We start from the raw sequence: 25,097 nt of genomic DNA, 5'->3' as shown, positions 1-25,097 counted from the left end.
GACCTTAATAAAGTTCATACGACAACCTTCTTGTTAAGTCTTCACTTGCACCCAAAATACCACTTAGCCAGCAGGAGTGGTGAAAAGGCTGTCCAGAAACCTCATGCTAAAAGGATGAATGGAGCAATTTCTTAAGAGAAAAACCCTGAAGCAAATCTGGGAGACATTCAGGCAGTAACAAACACAGAAGTGAATATTTGGTGTTATCTGAATGCTTCAGCACAGCTCTCTTTACTATACTTCAGGCATTATTTCATACTGACCCACAATGACAGAAAACACTTTCCATTACCATAGTACTGACATTTTCTGCATCAGAATATCCGAAAGCACTAAGAAAAATGCTGATATGTCAGTATTCCAGCTTCATCCATTAAGGGAAGTACATCACATTGTGACAGTTTAGGAATTAGTGTTGTTTAACAGAGAAAATAGAACTACAAAAATAATTTAAGAAATTATAGTAAGCAAGATTTCAAACTATAAATTCATTCCATCAGGAAACAGATGAACTCTTCTTACTACTTCATCATCAAATGACCTAGATTTTCACCTATATAGCCTAGTAAATAAAAAGTGCTTAACAAAATACAGAAACAAATTGGACACTAGGAAGGCTTTCTAAATAATCTTAGGAAAAAATTGATAAATATTTCCTTAGAGACATCCTTCTGTAAACAAGGTTGGTCATTCATAAAAGGAACTATCAGTTTTGCAGTTACCAAAATGACTTACTTATATAACTTTTACACCAAGACTTTATATACAAGAGAATTTAGCAGCAGAAGAGTTTTTCAGCCCATGACACAAATGTCAATTTATAATTGTTCTATAATACATAATTTCTTTATCTTTTTTACTCTCTGTTTCTGTCTATGTTGATGCGAAATATCTGTGGAAAATTTCTTTTTGTGTTGACAGTTAACTGTAATTTCCAGGAACGGATATGCATCCTCTTTGCCATTTTTTCATTGATGTCACATTGAAAATAAAATACATGGGCATAAAAATAAAAAATAAACTCAGCACACATTCTTAAAAAAACTTTAAAATTTCTGTTTACTTCAGTTTTTAGTTTTCTCTTGTGTCTTAAATTTATTCTTTCCCTATTGAAAGCAAATTTTGTACACCATGGAAAAATGATTTACAAAGTTTTTCTCAAAAACAGATGTCTTCATAAGGTCCATACATAAAGTAGTTACTTTCTGATTTTAAAATTCTGGTTTGGTTTATTTTGGTTTTGGTAGAACTGACTTTTAGCTTAAAAATTTCCTGAAGGCTATTGTTATTTATCTGTCAGGCTTGAGAAGAATCTCTGGAGTTCAATATCCTATTAAAAAATAAAACAATGACAGTTGTATTTGTGCTTTGCCAAATGACACTGGTTCTAAAATCTTTTAACATAAACCATTATAGGAAAATTCAGGCTTGAAGTTTAGCAAAAACTGCAGTGAACTGTGAACAAATAAACTTCTTGTCTTCTGTTTGGTCTTGGGCTTCTTCTGAAATCCTGAAAGTTCACTCAGCAGTTTACCATTTTGTAAGACTAGGACTTCAGATAATATTTAAATGCCTTTCTTTCTTACATGTGCTCTTGGGCTGAACTCCTGTGGGACTTGTGACATGTAACTACATTCACTGTTGCTTCAGAATATTTTACTGTGCATGTACTATAGATTACAGACTTGTCTACAGAGAGACAGCTAGTTTTAAATGTTGATTCTCCATGTCTGTCTTTCTATTAGTTAGGGTTTTTTTAAATATTTTTGCAATCATTTGAGTATTGGCTTATGCTTAATATTGCCATTAGAAAAACAAACCAGCAAAATGAAATGAACTCCCAGGTTTTGTACTTGGCCAGCCTTTGCAAGCAACTGTGGTTTTTACAAACTCTAACTTGTAATTTTGCTGGCATACAAAGTAGAAACAGTCAGAGTCCAAGAATGTGAACAGCGATGCATGTTTCATCCTCTTCTAGGGCTTCAAATTTAGAAGTGTGAGATATTTGCACAATGGATCAATGTCAAGGTACACCCATTTTCCCTTAATTACAGTCATTCTGTGAACACCCTTTTGTAAAATCACTTTTGCAAGATCATCCATCTTTTTCTGTCAGCTAGAAACTGCAGGGTCCCCAGATCACAAGCCAGCTGTGGTTGCTTCTGACTGGTCTGCAACATTTCCAATATTTCCACTGAAGCCTATGCATAGTGTATGGACATGACCCTCAAAATTCTATTTAAGTATCTGCAGAACTCAACAACTAGGTCTAACAGGAGAAAAAAAATCATGAAGTGTCTAAGGGGCTTTTCATCTGCAAAGGAGATCAAGAACTCTAGATTAATTCGAGATACGAGCATTCTTCAGGTACTTTAAAGTGTATTCTTGGGGTTTTGCTTTTTAGAAATGAAAAATAGGAGTAATTCTTTCAATGTCAATGGGCTGACAAGAATCAAGAAGTGAACTACTGACACTTTTTTCTGGACTTCAGAGTTTGGGCTCCTGGCTGGAATATAGATGCTGTAGGTGTGTAGAAAAAAAACCCCACAACCCCAAAACATTAACTACAGTTTTATAGCATAAATGCTTTGAGTTTCAGATTTGGCAGGAGTTCTGCTACTTTTTTTTCTTAGTACCCTATACACATTCATCCATCATGCCATTTTTAACAGCAAAAATAATTAAGAAAGTGACAAAATGACAGTGTCCCCCTGGATTCAGCACCAGCAAAGACTAAGTTTTTTATTTCCTTAGAGGCACAAAAATTTATTGCCTGAAATCTGTTCCTTAGTATTAATTCTAATTAATAAATGAATAATTAATTGTAAGTGGCTTAGGCTATGAATGGAGAAAGTTCCCTTCTGTGTGAACTGCCAATGAACCCACACTGATGACTGTTTTGCATTTGGTTTGAACTACTTTTAAACCAGAGCAATTAGTGCCACTGATTGCTTTCCATTTGAGTTGGTAACAGGTCTTCAGTTAAAGCCTATGTATCTTCCTTGAACTTGTGTACTCATCACCACTGTGTAGAATTTTATACTGCCATGAATCATTTTTTGCCAGATAAAGCATTATGGCAAACTGTGGAAACAAAATTTTCAGAGACATATTTGGGGTATAATTGGTATTTTGCCTGAAATATAGCAGAAGAGGAAGGAAAATCTGAACACTCAGAGAACTCTCTGGGAGACTTTTATTCCTTAGACTCCTGTGTAGCCACCAAAATTATTAACAAATCTAAAAAATATTTTAGCAAAAGGTCCATGTGTGCAGTTTAATTCCCCATTTTGAGATTTTGAGGCAGTCTTCCACTCATGTTAACTAAGTATGTTCAGTCCTTTAACATAGAGTTTTTATATTGACACCATCAGATTTTTAGAAGAGAATTTTCATCTGATTTCAAAACTAGAGTAAACTTACCAAAAATTGATTCAGAAGGTACTGCATCTTTAAAAGACTATATGCACTGTTTGCTTATACTGGATGAAAAAGCAGTCACTGTGCTTCTCTCTTCCTTTCTCACCACGGTGTCAGGGGACAGTACAACATAAGGATAGAAAGGACAAATCCATTGGAATTTCTAATGCTCTCTGTACTGTTATAGTCAAAGTGTACACCTGGCTAGGATGTAATATATTTCACGCTTCTTATAACAAGAACAGCTGTACCAGTTCCTCTCCAATCATTAGAAGAAAAACACACAGAAAAAATTAAATTTTGAGGTCTGTCCTCTCACTCCTTTGGCCCTTTCATCCTCAAACTAACTTTCTATCAAGAAAACATTTTGAATGTCGTCAGGATAAAAGTATGAGAGAGCCAGACTGACATACTTGAAATTACTGTCTTTCTATTGCTGCTTAAGCTAAGTAGTCACACAAGAAATTTCAGTCTAAAAGCTTAGAATTTGTTATACCAGTGGAGCAGTTTGCATCCTGGAACAGTAATAGGGACTTTACATTCCTCGACTAGCTTTGGCTTTTCTCATTTTGAAGCCAGGTTTTTGAAGGCTATACAGGGGGGAGATTGCAGAACAAATAACCTTACAGCAAATGTGCCAGTTTAAGTAGTGATCAATATTTTTTTTAAAGTGTGAAGAAAGAATGAAACAATGGAAGGTAAGTTCAAAAGCAGAACAACATGTAAAGAAGAATAGATAGGGTTAAGGCTTTAAAGTCAGAGATGGTGAAACCACATGAATAATTCCCTGCAAGGAACATCCTGCTAAATCAGAATCTCATTAACTTTACTGATACTTCTAATGTTGAGACATAGATGAATCTAAATTAAATCATGATATAATCTCATACAGAATAATAGGAAATAACTTTTTTTCTCAACTAATTATTATGAGTATAAAGGGAAAAGTATATAATGTTCAGGTAAATAGAATAGATGATTCATGGGATAAAAATAAGAACCAAGGGACTGGATTTGGCTGCTATTTTTAAAAGTCACTGATTAGTTGGTAGCTTTGGTTTAAGGAATTATTCATTGATCATAGGGATTTAAACTGCATAAAGGACGGGTTAAGAAATTCTTCAATGAAGCAGACATAAAAGATAGAACTACAAGGCAGTAATATTACCTACAAGGTAGGTTGAATAGTTACTACAATTTAGTGATTTTAAAACCAGACATTCGGAATGAAACCTGTTCATATACATACACTTGCAGAAGTCATCTGTAGCTCTGTAGGAATCATCTTGATATATTTCCCTGCGAATCTGAACAAATAGAGAAAGTAATTATTTGGATATTATTATTGGTTTGACCTAAAAGTCTAGAAAAGGGAATTATCTAATATCTCATTGCTGTTTTCTGAGTCTAATGAATAATTTAATTATTTTACTTGAACTAAATCTGCCTTCACAAGGAACTTGTGGATTCAACATTTATGCTATTTTCAAAATCCCAAGGGGAGGAAAAATTTTCTCTTCAATTCTAAACAAATAAAATCAATTCAAACATATAAAAAGTTTTTAAAATCTTTAACTTTTTCCCCCCATAGATTATTGAAAAAAAAGCTAATAAACATTAATTTAGTGTATCTAATAACATGACACAGTATTGTTTCTGTAATTACTTTATCTTATTTTCTTTCTGTCCTCTTTTAGAGATCATCTATAGCTGGGTATTTAATGAATTCCCATCTTTTGTGGCAGAAGACAGCAGGCGCTTCATCTCTCAGGAGACAGGCAATCTCTACATATCCAAGGTGCAAACATCCGATGTTGGCAGCTACATATGCCTGGTAAAAAACACAGTGACAAACGCCAGAGTTCTGAGTCCTCCTACGCCTCTGACACTGAGAAACGATGGTAAGAAAGGCATTACTTCTAGGTATTACATGGAATAAAAATACCAAAGTAAAAATACTCTAATTAATTTAAGAACCATGATTTTATTGTTTTTCAGCATATGCATGCATTTTCTGTAGCAACTGGGAAAGGAAAGTGTTCATGGAGGCAGTTTCTTTTAAAACATCCAGACATTGTGAGAATATTTAGATCTATGAAGGCTGAGGTGCAAACTGACACCTTTTGGCGTATTTGGTTTAGAACAGTTACTCTACCTCGCTATTCTGATATTCTGTCACTGACAGAGAATCACATCTCCTTTACAGGCGTTGTCTGTTCCCTTGGGGCTCAGTTCAGTTGCCTCAACCCAAGTGGCTACTGCCACACTGATTCCTGGGGCACCTGAGACATCCACAGGGGATTAGCAATCACCGTATGGAGCATACAGACCAGCTGCAAGATGTCAGGAGATCATTCATGGTTGTGGCCACTGTGGTTAAAGAAAACACAAAATATTTCCCTGAATACACTGGCAGCAAGAGGGCTGAGGAGAATCTCCATCCTTTTCCAGGTTCAGAATGTGTCAGAGTGTCACAGGATGACAAAAGCTCTGAGATACTTAGTGCCTTCTTTGCCTCAATCTTGAATACCAAAACCAGTTGCACTCAGACAATCCAACTCCCAGAGATGGAAGTTAGGGATGGGAGATCCCTTGAGTGATACCCCCATAACCCCGGAGGGAATGGTTAATGATCTGCTATGCCAGTTAGATACCCACAAGTCTATGGGCCTGGATGGGATGCACCCAACAGTAATGAGGGAGCTGGTGAAAGAGCCCACCAAGCCATTCTTAATCATTTACCAACAGTCCTGGTTATCCAGAAAAGTCCCAGTTAACTGGAAAATAGCAAATATGAGGCCCCTCTACAAGAAGGATCAGAAGGATGATCCAACAGCCCCAGGCAGTGCTACAGGCTGGGAACAGGGGCTGGAAAACTGCCTGGTGGAAAAGGACCTGGGGGTGCTGGTGACAGCAGCTGAATGTGATCCAGCAGTGCCCAGGTGGCCAAGAAGGCCGATGGCATCCTGGCCTGGATCAGCAGTGGTGTGGCCAGCAGGAGCAGGGCAGTGATTGATTGTTATGCTGTACTCAGCACTGCTGAGGCCACACCTCATGTGTCCTGGGCCACTCACTTGAAAAAAAGGATATTGAGGTGCTGGAATGAGTCCCAGAGAAGGGCAATCAAACTGCTAGAGGTGTAGAAAACACATCCGATGAGGAGCGGCTGAGGGAGCTGGGATTGTTTAGCCTGGAGAAAAGGAGGCCTGGGGGAGAGCTTATCACTCTCTACAGCTGCCTGAAAGGAGCTTGCAGAGAGCTGGGTTTCAGTCTCTGCTGCCATGTCCCAAAGAAAGAGAGAAAATGGACAATGTTTTCCTTCTTTCTAAGATGTTCCACATTCAGTTATGTTTTCTAGCTCCTCACAGCAATTCAGGACATGTGAATCCATACCTACATAAGTCAAAGAGAGAAAGAGAGAGGAAACTTGAGACTTTTCTTTGGTCTTGCTTTTTCTTGAGCTAATACTAGTCCTATGCTACAGACACATTAGAAAATCTGGATTTAAACACAGATGACTTAGTTTAATAGAGTAAATTAAAAATGTGTTCACCAATTTGAGTGAAATTAACTTAAAGTTTGGTTTTTTGTAGAAAATTTAAATTCCCTCCTGCATTGCATGTAGCCTCTGCAGCAAAAAAGCTGCTCTTTTAATTGATCACTTCCTATTTTCTTTTGTTGGTTTAGTAACATTAATAATGTTAATTATTGAGTTTGAAGTGTTTAATTTTACTGGTTTAACATAGTGAACTTCATCTTTTTGATGAAATTATTTTTTTTTCAAAATTAGAACACCCAAACATTGACTGCCTTTTTAATCTGTTTGGACTCTGAAAAAAAATAGAATTTTATTTTCATATTTATTATTAATATCTTAATCTATTTATTCTTTATGATATTTCTTCATGCTTTTATTTGGCTCCATCTTGTGCAGAAATTCAGCAAATTATCCATCTTGTACTGACAGTACATAGACACACAATATACTGTAAGAAATTGAGAGAGTAAATAAGGATAAAGGCAGCAGTCTACATCACTGAGCTAAGAAAAAAAATCTATGAAGGAAAACTCTGCAGATTTTTTTAAATGTCAAGTGGGTAGTAAATACCAGCCTCCAGCAAATTTTTGTTTCATGGCTGGCTATCACACCACTGCGATAATCCAACCTTCTGAACTGTGCTGGAGTATTGGGGAAGTGTTTTCACATAGATGAACAGCTCCTCAACAGTTTCCCACTTTCCTGACTCATTTTTTCACACACATGAATTTCCACTAGGCTTTCATACCTTAATCTGCTGGTATTTATGAAAAGCTGCTTTATTGACAGGGAATTCTTTAGTATTTCTTAGTAAATTGCTTTCTTTCCTGTATGACTGAGCAAGTTTCTCAGTGAAGAAACCTCAGCTTTCTACTTAACCTTGCAATCTCCATAAACCTACCTTGAAAAAAATTTTAAGGAAAATTCTGTTTGCTAAATCATATTATTTGGGAAATCTGTCTGGTTCTACCTCCTACACATAGGGGCCTTTTAAAAATTACTTGGGATTATAATAAAAATTTCCATAAATTGTACTGTACCTTTTCGTTTTCATACAAATGGCCTTAGGTAATATTGCCTTGTCCATTGACAAATATTAAAGGGTGATGACAACTTTTTTAAAGTATGCATTCATTATGTATACAAAATAACTGCAGAAAAGTACTACTAACTAGTTAAAGAAAATTAAAGTAATTTATGAAGAAAGAAACAGCTGGGAATAGATTCCAAGAGGGAAGTGAGAATTCAAAAATGGCATTAAAACAAACATCAAATTTCCTAAAAATATACTCGACTCTATGTTTGCTAAGTTGTGTTATATGTTTTTAAATATGGCTTTTTAAGCATTTTTTTGATCATAAAATTACTTGAATTGCTTTGAACTTTTCAAATACTCACTTAGGTTTAAAAATGATGCATCTTTCTGAGTTCAAATGGTTGGCATCACAACTGACATTACCCTAAGCAGTCAGCACATTTGTTAGAAACCACAGGAAGAGCTTGTGGTTTTAAACAGCTTTTACAAATAGCTCTATATAAATAAAACAATTTATATAGCCTGTATTCTCCAAACATATATGTCATTAACTCCAAAGTGCTCTAATTGATTTATTTATCATCATTCTTAGATTTTGATGTATATACAGTACCTATGCCCAGGGAACTAGACAGTTTATGACAAAGAGCACTTCAATGACAACACTGGTCTCTATTAATCTATGAAAAAGAAATGAAATAATATTAAGGCATTCTGTCAAACTCTGCAAGATTGTAAGAACTTACTAGGATTTTATTAATCTTTTATTTCTTCTGTGATGTGTCTCAAAGGGGAGCTTAGCTGCTTGATATGAAGCAAATTAAATAAAAACATCAAGAAATCCTTCAATGGATTCTGAATAAAATTAATACCTCATTTGTTCAGATGTCCTTGACAATCAATCATTTCATATAATTCAATTTCACTTCAAACTGAGTTATAAAAGCACCTAAAAATTCTGATGAAATAAAAAGTTTTAACAGGAAATAAAAAATATACATTATTTCATTACCTGTCTTTTAATGTATTACAAACTTCGACAAATTATTTGATAACTGTTTAAAATAATAAACAGATTTGTTAAATTGTATCTTCATGGGCTTGGATGCTGATTTGGAGCAGTAAATTATCTTGACTCATAAAAACAACAGAAAGTCTTTTTAAATTAAGGAATTAGAAACCTGGAGTATAAACATTTGATGTTTGAGAGCATTAGACAGTTATTTCAAGTTCACACATTTGTATTCCAGTTTTTCTTAATTTTTTGTCATTCTTGTCTTTTTTATTTCTTTGGAAAATATGTTAACTTTATCATTATTACTGTACTGTAACCAATTATGTAATTCTTCATTTTAGCTCTGTGCAATTACTGCATATTAACTTTGCTATGGTGAAGTTTCCAGAGTAAATAAAAAACCAGAAAAACCCTAAACCTGGACAATTTCAGACATAAGAGGATATTTTCTACTATGTTTCATTTGAGCAAATTAGTTTAACTTCTAGAGATTAGTATGTCTGACCAGACATATTCTCATACTTTCAGATTTTTTCTGTCTTCATAGTCTGTGAACCAGTGAACGGAACTTTTTTGTCCTCATTCTATTGATTAATTCAGTGTGACTTATAGTTTCACATAAAGATAGAACATATAGTAATTGAAGTATTAAGGATGTTAATTTCTAATTTTCCATGATGAAATATGATCTGCATGTGCTTTTTGAAGTTAAACCCTGGGATACGTTGCTTGAACATCACTAGGTTATCTAAAGATCTCTTAACCAGCATGAAGAAAAATTTGGAATAAATCATAGAAAATTCCCAAATAATAGAGATCAAGTAACAAAAATGTCCAGTGTAGGGTAATAAGATAATAAATAAAGATAAATTTAAATTTACAGTTGCAAAGACTTAGCTGTACCCATCCTTGAAGAATTCTGACAGTTATTAAGTGATAGCTATAATTTTTTAAAAAATGTTTAAATATGAACACTAATGGTTTTGACCTGTCATTCCTTGATTTTTTTTTTTGGGGGGGGGGTTTTAATATTTTTTTCTCCAACTTTTATTAGTGGTTTTGTCCTCTAATGGGGTTATTCATACGGAGCTGAATTCTGAAAGACAACGAAGTACACCTGAATTTTAATAGGGGTTCAAAATATCCAGCTGTGACTTAATTTTTTTTCCGGAGCTTCCAGCCTTACAGACTTCCTGTTTCATGTGGGTTCTTTTGCAAGGTTTTGAAGTAACATTTTGTATTTGAATTGTGCAAGTCCATAAAAATTGTACAGAAACTGTAGAAACTCTTCTTACTCAGTACTTCAGGGCAGTAATCAGACCTCAAATAATCCTACTTTGATTTTTTTTTTTTTTCCAAGCAGAGACAAACTGTCTGGGAAAAATCAAGTTTGTCCTTTAGTGGTATACAAAGATTGATAACACAGACAGAGACATGAATGTATGCAAGGTTTGCTCCAGGGGAAGGCTGATAAAATCGCAATGTCCCTGGACAGCATATTTACAATATTACCTGGTAGGAAATATGTTTCTCCTGTAAAACTGTAGTGAGGTAATTTAATGATGGGTCACTCTGAAAACTGAAAATAAAAGTCTTCCCACAATCTCTGCTTTACTCTACTGAAAGTACATCCTGCATGGATTACAGGTATTTTGAACTTTTTGTCTCTTTTGTTCTGGTCCTGTGCCAAGGTCCTCCTGCAGTGTTGTCAAAATAATACGATGAAAATCAGGATTAAGAAATGTCAGGGTAGTCTTACTTTAATTAAAAAAAAAATAAAAAATGAAAGAAGTACATACATATAAAAAGATGGGGGATGGTTATTGGTTTTGTTTGAGTTTTTTTTATTCCAAAAATAGTACCTTTTTGTTTTTTATAATTTAGAAAGTCTGTTCCAGTTAGCAGCAATGGTTCTTACCTATAGGCAAGAAAATCTATAGGTAGACAGGGAATTTTATAGACGGCTCCTATACAATAAACCTTTTACAGAGTGTTTTATAGGGATTGAAGAATAGCTGATGAATACTCTCAAACAGCACACAACAGTTCAAAGGCATTATTTGTAAAATATTTAATCTAAAAAAGTAGAGAGAGAAAATAACTTGGGGTGGTCTTCTGACAATGTAAAACGGATGAACCCAGAGGGCTATGGGGCTGTTACAGGAGGAAAACAGGGAAAGGTTGGGAAAAGATTATGTCCCAAGATTCAGTGTAGAACAAGAACTCTTCCCTTGCAAAAGTTTGAGTTCAGTGTACTTTTGAGCTCTAAGGTAATCTCTCTAGAGGATTTTTAATTGCTAAGTCTTCCCATTAGTTTATGGAAACACTGTTTGCTGGAAATGCAGTGGTTGCTTTTTTAAAATTAGCTAAAATAGCTCAAGATTCTAGCTATGTAGAGTCTTACACATTTTCTGCACTAATGTTTTCTTCTTTCACTCCTCCTCATGATTTTTGAAACTTGCATGAAGGGTTAACTGATCCACATACACAATATACAAAGCCCAAAATAACTGAACTTGGAAACATTTTTCCTCTAAATTCAAGTCAGGATTAGGAAAGGTGATGCATTGAACCATAACTATTAACATTTCAGACCAAAGTATGTTGGTAATATTTTAATTCTTGGTGACTGAACTCAAATTTGTGTAAATTGATAATGAAAGTAACCTTTACAGCTGTAAAAGGTTTCAGATTATAAAGAATGGTTCTGAATGGTATGTATCTTAGCATCTCAGGATCTTAGATGCAAATTCACCAGTGACTGCTTTGCAGTCATAAGGTATAGCACAATATTCAAGTAAAAATTACTTGTCAGTTTGGAGTTCTTGTCAGAGTAGTAAAATAATTTGATTGTCAACAGCAAGAGTTTTACTTGAAGTTAAAAGACAGCAGCAAGTAGGTAACAGGATGATTTGTTGCTACTGGGTCTAAAACAATACTTGTTGCTGAGGACAGAGAAATTTTAGTGTTAGTTTGGTCTTTCATATTGAGGAAATAATCGGTTCTTTGTTTTACATGGTTATATGAACAGCCTCAATTGAAAAAAATACTGCTTATTTAGGAAGCTTTTTCCAGTTAATTAGATGCAATGAATATTAGAGCAACACTATTTCATACAGTAGAGTTCTAATTGATCAGAAACAAGGGAAATACTCTCTCTGGATATCACAGTTTTCTCAGTTTGTATGGCTGCTCAGAAAAGTTATCTACATACCTGGTCAGTGAAAATGTTCAGGTTTTCATGTTTAGAGACAACTGTATATGCACAAATCTTGATGTTGGAATGTTGTATACAAGCCACTCACGTGTCCTCACTCATCTCTGAATGTCCAAAGGGTGAAGGTTTGGTTTAATCCAGTACCAGATGTGCTGGATTTAGAAGCAGAGCTTAGATGCCATTTTACAAATATGTGGGAAATTGATGAAAGGTAAAGAATTTTCTACATAGAAAAAGACTGCAGACTTGGTCATAGTTACTGTTCAACATCTTCATACACTGGTAAACAGACTGTACACTAGAAATTTTGGGCTTTCATTTGAAGAAATAAATAACATACCAATATTTCCCTCATTTCTTATTCTGAGACTATCTCATTGCTTTTGTGTCTTTAGGATTTGGACTCAGTTCCCTTTATTTCAGTCTTAAAACAGCTGTTTTCAATTGAAAATTAAGTGCTTTTAGTTTTTTTCAGTGTTTATGACAGGCAGAAAACTCATTTATATGTATGACATAGATACAATACATTTAATAGTTATAAATAATAATATATATCAAGATAGTAATACTATTTCTAGAAAGGGCTTTCCAGACAAAGTTCAGAGTTCAGTTTAACTGATGAACTAGTGAAATCAATTATCAGTAAAATATGGATTTTGTAGTAGTGAGAGTAAAGTTATGTTTAAACTTTAAACACAATTTTTCTGCTAAATGTGACTTTTTGTTCATATTTATTCCTCTATACTTAGGAATACATTAACATCTTATCTTTTAGTTGTAAACTATAGTTTATTCCCTTCTTGTGCTGCATTCATTTTGATATTTTTTCCAGACACTGAATTACTAATTTTTTTTTTCATATGAGGATATATTCCAGTAAAGACCTCCTTCCATCCAGTGATATGCAATAGGATTTGCTCTCTAACATAGGAAAACAATGTTGGCACTTTAGTATTAGTTCAGTTCAGTGCTTGGTTCAGTGCACTACAGAATGCAATTTCACATGAGCATTTTCAGGGCTTCTCAAATGATAAATTTATAGCTCAAAACCTGGCTGAGAGACATCTAAGCAGAAGGAATGCTGTGGACTGTTATCTTAAAACAACCATTGCTATAGTAAATTTTTAGGGACTTACAGCAGGTTCTGGTCTTTCCATTTAGAATAAGATTAATAGCAAGTGAGTCAATAAATTCTTCCCAATGCACTTAAAATCTTAGTATCTGCAGACCGGATACAATGGTAGGTGTCACCATTATACTTGAATTAATTCAGTTTGTGCTGTCAATTTACTGTCAATGTAAATGTGTGTATTCATGGTTCTCCCAAACAAATGTCTGGAGACATTTAATGGCGCAAGTCTTCAGGGAAATTGCTAAATATTAATTTGCCACAAAGGGACCCACACCTTAGATCATCTTAGTTTTCATCACAGATTATAGATAGAAGAAGAAATTATGCATGAACATTCTGTAAGAAATTTTTCTTAGACAAAATTCTCTTGGATTTAGGTACATATTCACAAACAGATCATCATTACAATGTGGTAGGATACTCAGCTTTTGACCTGTAAAATTATTAAAAATTTCTTATGCAGCAGGATGAGTTTATCACTCCTCAAGAGGTTTACCAGAAACTGAGAGGAAGATACAAACTAGTAAGAATCCCAATTAAATTCTTCTCTCGATCCTTATCCAGAATGTAAGAAAACCATGTTAACATTCCTACACCGTCTGATTAAGATCAGGGACTTCTTTGTGAAAACATCTCAGATGAACACTTTAGAACACTCTTAGTCACTGAGCTGGGAGGGTTTTATCATCTGTTAACAAAATAATAGCAACTATCAATCCATGCCTAATCTTTCTCCAGGGCACAGGAAATACTTGGCTTTCATTTTGTCCTGAACATTGTGCTGATGTTTAGCCAGGAATCTTAGAATCTTTTCTATCTACTGTCTTAAATGTTTATCAGTCGCTTATTCAAGTACTTTCTGTAACCCATTCCATTGAAAATTAGGCTCCAAAGGAAGTTAACGAGCTATTACTGAAAAAGTATGTAACACAAATCATTTTAGCTGAAAGGAGTTAAGGAGCCTTCATGCTTTGGGAGATGCAAGAGGGTAGTTAATACCTGGAAGATTAATGAAAGAATCATTAGCCTGTACACAGCTGAAAAAGAGGACATGTCATGATTTCTCAGCAGTCAGATTTTTTGCCCCCATGAAGGAAGAAACTGTTACTGTATAGATACTGTCATACTGTCTCAGTTTTTCCATAATCTTGGAATTGGTTGTATAATCTTGTGTAATCTTGGAGGTTGTGTAAATCATGAATTGGCAGGCTGAATGAAGAGGTAGGGCAGTCCTTTGCAAATCAATAATGTCTGATATCCCATCTGTAGCTCTTTCCCTTGTACTTAGCTGAAAGGACTGAAAATCAGAAACTGATCTTGCTTCTTTATTCCAGCCTCCATTTCCATTAAATGGCCCTTAGTGGATAATGTAAAGAATTTTAGCTGCAGTAATATCTGTAAATGTTTGAAATTTTATTATATCTATTCCTGTGATATGTAAGTGCCTCAAAATCAATATTTATCACATTGTTATGTCATCTCTTTTTTTCTAATAGAAAAATGGAATGCAGGCATTATATCTTAGGGTTCATAAGACACTGAGTAGCAGAGTGTAGAACTCAAGTCACAGATTTGCAGTAAAGTTGGAGGAAAAACTTATTAAAGGAAACCCCTTATTAAAAATAAACTTGATTTTCTGAATACTATTTTGTATTTGGGTTGGTGAATAATTACTTTGGATAACTGTATCATTGTAAAAAAAATATAGAGATAAATATTATAAAAATAGAGATCTCTTCTATAAATATTGAGGTCCCTTTCTGGCTAGGTGACTAACAAGCCATTGATTGTATCAAGATCAAACTGTGCTTTGTCTTGGGATATGCTCAATCATTTAAATCAGTGTCATCTTTGGTAATCAGAGACAGAGCAAAAGGATTATTAGCTTGTAAATCTCCTCCAGCCAAGAAGACCCCGCTTGAAAGGGCAGAGACCCAAACATTGCAAAATTTAGGGTGGAATGACATATTTCAGAAATAAGGCCAGGGATAAGACTGACTTTAACTAAATAGTAAAGTTAGGCTTTTAAACCCATTTCTAATCCCAGACCAAATTTCAAGATATGGTAAACTACATTTATCTTGAAGAGATAGGCTTCATATCAATCTCAAATTCAGTACTTTTATACCCAGATCAGAACTCAGGTGAAAGACAAAGCTTGTGAAGTAGCAAATGTAGCAAACTAAGTAATTAGCCTAAAAATAGTGAATGATGAGGGTCAGGCCTTGAAATGTAAAGGATTTTCAGAAAGAATGTGTTTTCATGGGAAGGCAGAGAACAGCAGCATTGGGAATGGCATCCCATTGCTCTGTTGTGCTTAAACCACGTGATCTCTGTGATTTGTTAGCCACTTGAAAATCGTATATTATGTTTTTATTTTCTGCTGATCAATGTTATTTATTGTTGTATTTTATGTTTGATAACTGTATATAAAAATGACTGAGAGCATTTTTTATGACCCTAGCCAAACTTCTAGAAGAGAGTCATGTATATAAGCCTGAGAGGGATTGATTCCAGTGCATGTAGCTCAAAACCTCAATATTTCTTAAAATTTCAGGTTCCTTTTAGCATCTAACACAAATGAACAAAAATCTTTATGAAAATGCAGGTGATGGTTGTTTTGCCATCACTGACTCATAGAAACCAAAACAGAAGCTGGAGAGCTAAAGAGCCTAGAGACACCACAGGCACAGCAGAGCAATTATAGTGTAATGTGGGATGGTAAGGCCTTAACAATTCCCTTAATATCTATGCAATTGTAATGGCCTTCATGGTCTCAAAGATCATAAATAATAAGGATGAAAAATATCCCTCTGCAATAACAGACTTTTGTTTCCTAACTTTCATAGGGACTCCAAGCAATTGCTCAGTAATTTTTATACATTTCCAGCCAGTTGCTGCAGGCATGTTGCTTGCTAGGGTAGCAATAACCCAGAAGAACAGGATGTGGTACAAAGTATCAGTCAATCAGCATTTCATTAAGAATATGAAATGGTGGCATGACATGCAAAGAGCCTTCAGTACATGTACAGATTACACTTACCGAAGGGACTTAATGTGAGTTAAAAGCTTAAGATCTGAATATTGTCCCTCAGATAGGTACAGATGTACTGTATAATTTTAAAAACAAGAATGATATAATCCCATTTTAAATTCTGTTTTTATTCAGGGCTAAAAAAGAAAATGTGAAATAGTATGCAACAACTCAACACAATAATTTTCCAGAACAAAGCCTTACCCAAAAACAAATACACCCCATTTTAATTTCATTGAAGCACAAAAACTGTCAGTGAGTGTGAACAGTCAGCAGATGTCAGAGATTTAGAAAGGATCTTAGGCTCCATCATAAAACCCATGTGAACTATTTTCATCAGCGTTCACTACAAGAGAACATAGGAGATTCCCCTATCAGGACTGGAGTTCTTGTAATTGAAATTTAAATAGAAGAAATCTTAGAAATATTGACACTACAAATAATAATAAAGCCCCAAGGCCCAGCTTCTGCAGGGATATACTATTTTCTTTCACTTAGCCTTAGGACTAGAAGGAGGGTAGGTAGAAATGGTGGGGTTATTTTATCAGAAGAAGGGACTCCTAAGAACATCTGAGGAATGACAAGCCACTACGTCTGATTTCTGTGTCAAGTGTGCTGATGGAAAATACATAAAAATGCATGATCATTAGGATTGTATTTAGCACATTATCATACAGTAGTTTTACCACATAGTCATTTACCAACAACACAGCTTTAAACCAGGGAAGTCATGCTTCAGTATACAGCTTTCCTAAAGAGTCTGAGAATACAAACAGAAATGGCCAAGCTGCTTTCATTTCACATTGTTCTTTAGGGGGTCACACATCAAAGGCTGTTGAAGAAACTAAATTCTTACAGGAGCTGAAGTACAGCCCCATTTTCAATTAAAAATCTATTAGAAAAAACCCACCTATTGTATGAAATTCACCTATTGGAGAACTGTGATATTGTCAGTGAAGGCTTTTCTGGGACTTTACTACTCAACACATAAACTATCTGGAAACAAAATAAACAGAGAAGTAAACAAGATTGTTGATGTAGCATTATTCAGAATTTTTAAAGTTATCACTAACCCTGAAGAACTGAAAAAGGATATTGTGATAATAGAAATAGAGCAGATAGTCAATAAATAATGTCACCACCAACAAATTTATATAATACTTAAACCTAAAAATATAATACCTTTATTAGATATTATCAGTAAAGAAATTAGGGTGCCATGGTGTATGAACATCAGCTCAAGTACAAAACAGCAAATAGAACTGAATTTTGTAGAACAAACAAAAAAATTCCAAGGAAGAAAATAGTGTGATAGAAAGATCTACATCTTCGTTATTGCTGTGCAGTTCTCATCTTCACATCCCAAAATGATAGAATGGAATTTGAAGAGCTGTCATATGGGCACTAGGAATGTTTATTAAAGATTCTTTTTAAGGAAGAATTAATGGTCTGGGATTTTTCAGCCTGTTAAAGACGTATTTAAAAGGAGATATGATATATATCCTGTAAAAAACCATTTAATTGGTTAACTGAGATAAATCAGAAACTAGCATTCATAATCACAAAAAAAAATTCAGAAAACAGTAAATGAAGTCACAAGGAGTGTAACTAAATTATAAATTTAATGTGTGATGTATTACAAGCCAGTGGGAATAAATTCTCATGACGTATTATACTAGTAGACACTTCAGTCTAGGCTAAGGAAAATTTTAATTGACTACCATTTTTTGATGCCCTGGCTTTATTTTAGTACCCACTACACACGTGTTAATTTTTTTTTCCCTATTAAAGAAAAAGGTTCATAAAGCAATGTCAAAACACTGTTTTAGCAATGTCTTGGAGGAAATGGGTCAGTATTGCTAACACATGTAATACTTGGAGGATTATGGTTTTTAGAAAGAAACCTGCTACCTATAAAATTGCATTGTTTGAAAGAAAAGCATTTTATGCTTTCTGCTTCTGTCATTTGATTCACTTATGAGACATGTTTAGATTTTCTAATTGAACTTAAGCCCCTGACGAAACATTCAAACATATATATGTTCAGACTTCCCCCCAGAACCCAGCTTCAGGACAGAGTGACAGTGGGAAAATGAGAGCAAAGCCTCACTGGAAACTCCTGAGCCCCATAAGAAACATTGAAGGCTAGGAATATGTGCTTTACAATTTCAGTCTTATGTATTGTTTTTTGCTCTAGTAGGTTGTGGGTTGTTTTCCATCTATCTCTGCGAGCTCTTATTCTCTCATCTGTAAAACTCATACTCGTCTACTTACATGTTTCTTCTTACGCTCATTTCTTTTCTTTCTTGCATAAGAAATCTCTTTTCTCTCCTTCCTTTTCATCTCTTGCTCCTATTTGCTTTAGATGTTTCTGTAGAATCTTGACTGATTTTCATAGATTTAGACCTGTCTTGTTGCTACTTTTTCAACCAGTCAAATTTTATTCAGTTTTCCTTGTCTAAAAATCTGAACAGTTCCTACTTTGTAAAATACAGCCTTTTGTTCCTGAGTATTTTCTACCCTCATAGCCCAAATTCCCTCTAATCAAAACAGCTGTTGGAGTCATATTCTTCTCCTTCCATGCTGATTTTTCTCCATGATATTTTCTCCAAGTGGCATCAAATACAAATGTATCACCTCAACTTATAAAACATAGCTCCATGTCCCTACTGATTTCTCTTTTCCTAAGATCTTGTGGTTCTCCAAAGCTGTCAATCACTCTACAGCAAATCTGAGATAACTTTATTGATTTCCATTTTTACATTTTCCCATTCCTGAATTTTTCCCCATTTCCTAGAATATTATCTTGTAGTGCTTGAAGTGTTGTCCTGAAAAGAAATTTTCTCCCAAATTAAAAGTCTCACTGAAAATGACATAACTGAATTTTGCACGTCTACCTATCTATGCTTGTATCTGTGTACACAAATTCTCCTACATAATTTTTCACTGAGCTTTGAAAGTTTTCAGTCAAACCCAGCATGATATGTTGATTTATTCATCATAATTGTCAATGTGCTGGTAAATAAAGACTTGGTCTAAGAAAATTCTCAGTCTTCTATTGATTGCCCACTTTAATCTTTGAAAATTTAAATATTAACCCAAGTTTGAAAAAAAAAAATCTTTTTTTTTTTACGCTAAATGTTGTGCTGCTGGTGAATTGAAGAGCATTTTAGTACATATATACTGGACCTGAGCACAGCATATCAGATCAAGAGAGGTTATCTCCATTGATTACCATCTTTACTGATGATTCAAAAATCAAGCCATGAGATTTTCTGTGATAATGGAAACTGATGATATTTCATATTTTAAACATTCATTATTTTCCAGGTGTGATGGGAGAATATGAACCAAAAATTGAAGTCCACTTTCCTTACACAGTTACAGCTGCAAGGGGAACTACTGTTAGGATGGAGTGTTTTGCACTTGGAAAGTAAGTACAGATTCCTTCATAATTAACATCATTAAGATGAGATATGCCTGATTTGTGGTTTCATTATTTTGCTGGGTTTTATTTTTGCAGACAGTCCTTACTGCATTCTCAAAAGAACCAATTGACTAAGTAGCTAATTATGAACTCCCTGCCCAGCCATTTCTGTGGTCAGGAATTCAGTCAAGTTAACAGTGTCTCCGTCAAAATGAAAAGTACCAATCTCATAAACAAAAAGAAGAAAGGTTTGTTTAATTGAAATTTTTACCAGACTCACACCCATTTATTCACTGGGATACTATAAAAGAGTAAATTAGAGTTTGTTCTGTCAAAATGTCGTATTTGGAGAATAAACAAACGTTAGTAGAGTTTTTTCCCCTCCCCCATATTCATAATTTATACATGAAGCTAAGAGCACAATGTCTTGATCATGTGCTATCACACTTTGTGGCAGTGTCTGCTCTATAGTTTCTACCTGACCTAATAGCACTAGTACAGAATGGGTGTTCACTATTCATGTCAAGGAGTTTTTAGATGTTTGCTGATAAAGGAGTTCAGGGAGAGAAAAGTGTAAGAAACTGAAACTAAAATTACTTCTATACAGTATTGAGATTACAGAATGTAGGATGAAATTGATAACATTTCAGTTTTGTGGTGGTAGTTACAATTAGTTACTTAAGTTACTATTACCATATCAAGAATAAGGTTGGCAATGTTATTTTACAGCCAGACAGAACTAAGAATCAATTCTAGTGATTCAAAGGGATTCTTTCTTCTTCACATATATGCTGCTAAAAATGATGTCCCTTCAGTGATGTTTCCCTTGAGACATATAAAAAATTATAACAGATAGGGTTCTTTCCAAAATACCTCATCAAATTCTGTGTGGTGTGTTGAAAAAAAATCTCACTGTATTGAATTATTTTCAGTTCCTTTTCATAATGATGTTCCTTTTGGACATCTTGCCCCTAGTCTCCAAAGATATGCTGCTAAATGTCATATGTCCTGCTTCCTTTTATAATTCATGGTTTATCAAAAACATGCAAGTTTCTTACAGGAAGGGAAGGATTTGTCTTTGTAAGTCCTTTGGAGGAGCTTCACAAAAGAGTTAGTCTGATAAATACTATATCTTACATACCAATTGTTCTTACTTACCTAAGGAGGAGCAAAACTAAAGCAGTTAGGAGTTGTAAGACAATAATCTGTTCTCCTGCTTGTTCGGCAGGTCTGGTTTTCCAGAGTAACTTTTCAAAGCTTGTCTCTACAACCTGAAAGGGCTTTTTAAATCTTTCATAGTCCTTTTTATCTTACGGGTCACAGGATTTTTTTCTGTTCAGATTTTTCTCTCAACAGTTCCTAATTACTGACTGGATGTTATAGGTCTGAAACTTACTCCCTTCTTGCTGGTTTTTCTTGTTTGACCAATACCAAGATGCTCTCACTGCGCAGGTCAACAGAAATTATACAAAAATAATTAAAGAGAAATTCTGACAAGTTTTTTTCAGTTGTATCTATTTAGTTTCAGTGAAGTTGAAGAAGAAATGGGACATAGCCAAACCAGTAAAAAAAAAGCAAAAACTAGGAGACTATAGCCTGCATGGAGGCAGCCATTAGTGACAACAGCTTTTGCAAATTCATCCCAACATAAATGCAAGCAGTAGTTTAGAAAAACTAACTCACAAATGTGAGACAAAAACTTTTGTAAGGTAAAAAACAAGTCTTATGCTTTATATAGTAAAGGTGAGGAAAGAGGTACATGACAGAGGACAGAAAAGCAATAAATGGAGATTCCCTGAGATGTTGAAATAAATGAGGTAAAGGGCTCTTCTGTAGAGGCTGATGGCTCCTGGCTCTCTCCTGTCAGAAACACTGCCAAGTCAATAGCTGGCAACAAGGCCCTTTTAGACTCTTGGCTATGGCTGAAGCAGTAACCAACATATTACTTCTTATTTTCCTCATTTTTCTGGAATTAAATTACAGTTGCTGACAGATTACAAGTCAACTTTCAGTGAAAAGCAGGCATGACACACACTGTCCTTTACACCCATCACTGAAGGGCAAGAAACAGACCTACTGTTACCTTCCATCTTCAGCACAGTGAGATTTAGTAAACTCTCTCAAAAGGATTCCATCACTAGTCAAAAAGGAAAGTGAAGCTGACAGGAAAGGTTTCAAATGACTTATTCCCACATTTTTATTTGATGTTAATCTTTAATAAACAAGAAAATCAAAACCACCTGAATGAATTTAAGGTTATCTAATAAGCTAATTGACCCCATTTGCTGCTATTATAATGGGCAGCTATTTTTACCATGCACATTCCTTATCTTCTTTTCCCAGCCATTAATGCACAATCAAATCAGCTGAGCTGAAATTGCTTTCAACTTGATATGGTAATAATTACATGAATGACATTTCAGGCACTATTTAAACCTGGAGGCTGAGGTGAGAAGTAGAAATGCATCAAATTTACTATTCATTTTTATAATTTTCATTTTTTGTCCCCATTTTTTATTCCTGATGCCCTGTAGGGATTGTTGCTTGTTACATTGCCATGGGTCCCATTTGCTAAACTAAATCAACAAATAATCTGTTCCTTTTTTATTTAGTATTTTAAAACTTGGTATTTTGAATTCTTATTGTAAATAACACTGGGGTTATTACCATCTCAAAACCAATATGCTGCTGTTTTTTTCATGCTTTAATTTGGATATTTGAAACACTCTGCTCTCTCCACTGTAATTGTGAGAGTGACAGACGTTCCAGTGAGATTTCCTGAAGTAGGCATTTGGCAAATATTCCAGGAAGAGCCTAATCCTTGGTACCGATTAATGATTTATTAATAGTGTTTATTTAGCACTGTCAGTCACTATGAAAGAATTAAATAAATTGAAGCTCTGCAGCCTTTGTCTTCAAACTAAAGTTAAATATCTTAATTGCTTGACAGAGAAAAATTTTATGAGAAGGATTTTATTCTGACCCAAGCAATATGCAGCTGGTTCAGTTACAAGTGAAAATATTATGTTGCTGATGCTACTTACAAATAGACTTTGTAGTCGCTAAAAAATTCAAAGTAATGCAGGAGTGAAATATCTCAAGATTATCTAATTTCTACTAGATAACACTTCTTATCATGAGCATCAGTCATTGGCTAGGAAATCACTGCATAAATCAATAATTTACTGCTGAGGTTTAACAAGACATGAAAAACAGAGGAGCCAAGTAAAATTTACTGCAGATATATATCAGAGTGTGTATTTTGCAATTAGTGACGTTTTGTGCTGGATATATATTCTGGCCCGAGGCTGCTTTTGTAGACATATTCACTGCCACATTTACACAATAACTTGTGTTTTAATTACATCTATCTTTCATATATGTACCTATATATAGCATACAGATATGTTTTCTGCCACCCATTTAATTATGTAATTTCTATTAGAAATACTTGAATTTTTTTGTTCCCTAACAAAACAGGGGATCATATTTTTTAAAAACATACTAAAAAAATACTGGCAATAACTATTAACATCTTCTATTTATTTTTAACTTGTCACAATAAAATAAATACTTCTTTTCAATTTGCAGAATTGCTACATCCTGATTAGTATTTATATAAAATGTTGATAAAATAATCAAATAATTGAAAAGAAAAAGAAAAAAATCTGAATGGTAGAATTCAAAACATCTAAATTAATAAAAATAATTCTAAACTGCAATATATTAATGATTTCTTTTGAGTAACACAGTTTTCACTCCTTGTGACTTTGATCTTCGAAGGTGATTTAAATGATAGGTTAATTTTTTTGTAAAACTAATAAATGAGCTAATGGGTAATGAGGTTTCTGTTTGTAGTCTAGATAATCCTGATTTTCTATGTCCATTTCAGTGTCAGACCTTAGATTTCTTATGTAAATCAGGAAGACAGATCATGACCTTGTTCATCGGAAAAGTTCTGGTGATGAAGATAAAATTTTCCTAGCTGACACTTTTCTACAAATTACAGCATTCATGGCTTTTCCTGCTCCAGAAATGCAACTTTTCAGACACTACCTTCTGTGACAGCAGGTTGCCATTTTAATTTTCTCTCAAATGTTACTGACTTTGCTTACAAGAACATCTAGAGGCAAGTGGTCCATTCTTCTATTTTTTTTTTTTCATGTACTTTATTCAAAGAACTGATTCTGGTGCCCTCATTTAGCTCCCTATCAGAAAGAGATGAAATTAATGCTGCTGACATGCAAAAGGACTCTAAATTCCATCCCCACAATATGACACATTCATTAATGAAGCACTTCAGTGAGAGCCATCCAGGCATCCTTTAACACTTCCTGACTTTGGAGCATACTTATGTCAAAAGTAATTTTAACACTATTATTTTAAATATGAGATTTAAAGGCAGGTATAGATGGAAATATACTTTTTTTTTTTTTTTAAAGCCTCAAAATGAACAAGTTTTCATAGTTTCAGAAATGATACAGGACTGGTTTGTCCAAGATAGCATGAAAAGCTGTAAGTTCATGCCCTCTTCAATGAGCCTAGACCCTTGGCCTCAGAGGAAAGCCAGAAAAGTGCAAGTGTCAGAAACATCTTTCTTTCTTTTCCTTTATTATTCTCTCTGGCATATAACTCTAAGTTGTCTTCTTGCTTCTATTTAAAATAATTCTACTCTCACTCTTTTGCACAGATTTTTAAATTTAAACTGTATATAGTGCACACACTCTACCTGACCCTCACACTTCAGCCTTTTCCTTAGTGCATTTTTGTTTGTGCATTACACTAGACTTTTATTTTATTTTCCATATAAATGTCACATTTCATTAGTTTTCTGTCTCTAGTCAGAAAATAAAATAGAGTTTGTATTATGATAGTGCCAGAAGCCAATGTTGAGTGAGTAATCATATTTTATTTCTCATTAAAACAAATTACAAGATGTGGGCTATTGCAGTACTTGTAGATTAGCAGAGTTTTCAATCTATGCTTTAAAAATAAGGGCTGCATAGACTGCCAAAAGGATTGTTTTACTGAAAGCAAAAATAAGTTTTATGCATCCCTTTATTTATACTATGGTTATTTTTAAACCACATAGATATTTGAATCAAACAAATCAATAGACAATTGTGCTGACAGACAGTTTTTCTTATGACCCATTTGCTCGTTTTTCTGTATTTTTGAGAGAATATTTTATGCTTATGCTATTTCCGTACAATAGCAACATACACACAATTTATCAACATTCTTTTTAAATGCTAGGTTATTTCATTTTGGTAATGTC

At 34.3% G+C, this 25,097-nt stretch overlaps 1 protein-coding gene across 2 annotated transcripts in view; it reads left to right on the top strand.

Annotated features, from left to right (window-relative positions):
- Positions 1-25,097, top strand: part of CNTN5 (contactin 5) — a 603,304-nt gene that overhangs the window by 438,699 nt on the left and 139,508 nt on the right. For both annotated transcript variants that reach the window (XM_088051481.1, XM_088051480.1), the window contains exons 8-9: positions 5,118-5,321; positions 19,723-19,825. In XM_088051481.1, the coding sequence (XP_087907607.1) occupies positions 5,118-5,321; positions 19,723-19,825 (307 nt within the window). The remainder of the gene's footprint in view (positions 1-5,117; positions 5,322-19,722; positions 19,826-25,097) is intronic.

This window comes from Pseudopodoces humilis, chromosome 2 (assembly GCF_049639895.1).
Source record: "Pseudopodoces humilis isolate 2021_Gansu_Grassland_sample_001 chromosome 2, ASM4963989v1, whole genome shotgun sequence".
In the NCBI taxonomy this organism is placed as follows: Eukaryota; Metazoa; Chordata; class Aves; order Passeriformes; family Paridae; genus Pseudopodoces; species Pseudopodoces humilis.
This window is presented reverse-complemented; position numbering and strand designations above follow the sequence as displayed.